Source organism: Erithacus rubecula, assembly GCF_903797595.1.
Source record: "Erithacus rubecula genome assembly, contig: scaffold_110_arrow_ctg1, whole genome shotgun sequence".
Classification (NCBI taxonomy): domain Eukaryota; kingdom Metazoa; phylum Chordata; class Aves; order Passeriformes; family Muscicapidae; genus Erithacus; species Erithacus rubecula.
In genome coordinates, this window is record NW_027636301.1 from 565,671 (window position 1) to 567,254 (window position 1,584).

General features: G+C 50.3%; 1 protein-coding gene across 1 annotated transcript; it reads left to right on the forward strand.

Moving 5' to 3' along the window:
- Positions 1 to 311: 311 nt before the first annotated feature.
- Positions 312 to 1,274, forward strand: LOC306815248 (olfactory receptor 14C36-like; the record flags this gene model as incomplete). Its single annotated transcript, XM_079331843.1, has 1 exon — positions 312 to 1,274. One exon carries the CDS (start codon positions 312 to 314, stop codon positions 1,272 to 1,274), a length of 963 nt encoding a protein of 320 aa, XP_079187969.1.
- Positions 1,275 to 1,584: the final 310 nt, after the last annotated feature.

A 1,584-nucleotide genomic window follows, 5' to 3' on the forward strand; every position in this document is an offset into this window, starting at 1 on the left:
AAATAGTGGGGGGTGTAATGAGCACAGGGCAGCTGTGTGGGACCAGCAGGTCTGACTGCAATGGGGCACATGAGCCCTGTTTTCCCTCTAGACTCCCCAGTGTTCAGGCTGAGAGCAATGCTGAAGAAGAGGCACTAACTAAGCAGTACAAAATTGGGATTAAAAAAAAAAAAGATTACTTAAGTTCCTCCACAGAAAGAGAAGTAGTTTTGAGAGGATTCATAATATAATTGCACAGGATTGACTCAAGAAAATCTTTTCCAGCTTGTCAGTGTCTTCTCTCAGTGGTCCACAATGCCCATATTGCAGAAATGTCCAACAGCAGCTCCATCAGCCACTTCCTCCTGCTGCCATTGGCAGACACATGGCAGCTGCAGCTCCTGCACTTCTGCCTCTTCCTGGGCATCACCCTGGCTGCCCTCCTGGGCAACGGCCTCATCATCAGTGCCGTAGCCTGCGGCCACCACCTGCACACCCCCATGTTCTTCTTCCTGCTCAACCTGGCCCTCACTGACCTGGGCTGCATCTGCACCACTGTGCCCAAAGCCATGCACAATTCCCTCTGGGACACCAGGAACATCTCCTATGAAGGGTGTGTCATCCAGCTTTTTTTATTTCTGTTTTTCATTGGAACAGAGTATTTCCTCCTGACCATTATGTGCTACGACCGCTACGTGTCCATCTGCAAACCCCTGCACTACGGGACCCTCCTGGGCAGCAGAGCTTGTGCCCTCATGGCAGCAGCTGCCTGGGCCAGTGGCTTTCTCCATGCTCTGCTGCACACAGCCAATACATTTTCCCTGCCCCTGTGTCATGGCAATGCCCTGGGTCAGTTTTTCTGTGAAATCCCACACATCCTCAAGCTCACCTGCTCAAATTCCTACCTCAGGGAACTTGGACTCATTGCTGTTAGTGCCTGTTTATCATTTGGTTGTTTTGTCTTCATTGTTTTCTCCTATGTGCAGATCTTCAGGGCTGTGCTGAGGATCCCCTCTGAGCAGGGACGGCACAAAGCCTTTTCCACCTGCCTCCCTCACCTGGTCGTGGTCTCCCTGTTCCTCAGCACTAGTACATTTGCCTACCTGAAGCCCCTCTCCATCTCCTGCCCATCCCTGGATCTGGCAGTGTCAGTTCTGTACTCAGTGGTGCCTCCGGCCCTGAACCCCCTCATCTACAGCCTGAGGAACCAGGAGCTCAAGGCTGCAGTGTGGACACTGATGACGATGTTTTTAGGAACATTAAATTGCTGGCCAATTTCTGCAGAAAACTTGTAATAAAAGACACCTTTGTTATTTCTTGGTTCTGTTTTGGAAGTTCTTTTGCCTTGTTTCACCTCTTTTTAACACTGTCCACAAAGAAATGTCATTGTTTGTGCCATTTCTCATTTGGTTTCACTCCACCATCCCTGTGGCCACAGAGTATGACAATGTGGGGCTGTGCTCTCAGGGGTCATAAATTAACTAAGGGATCTCCAAGCCAAGTTTTCACCAGAGTTCCCCAATTTTTTCCCTTCTCTAACGCTGCAGCAGCAATGTCTGTGTGCAGAGCTGGGGCAGACCAGTGCTGGCACAGCAGCTGTGCCCA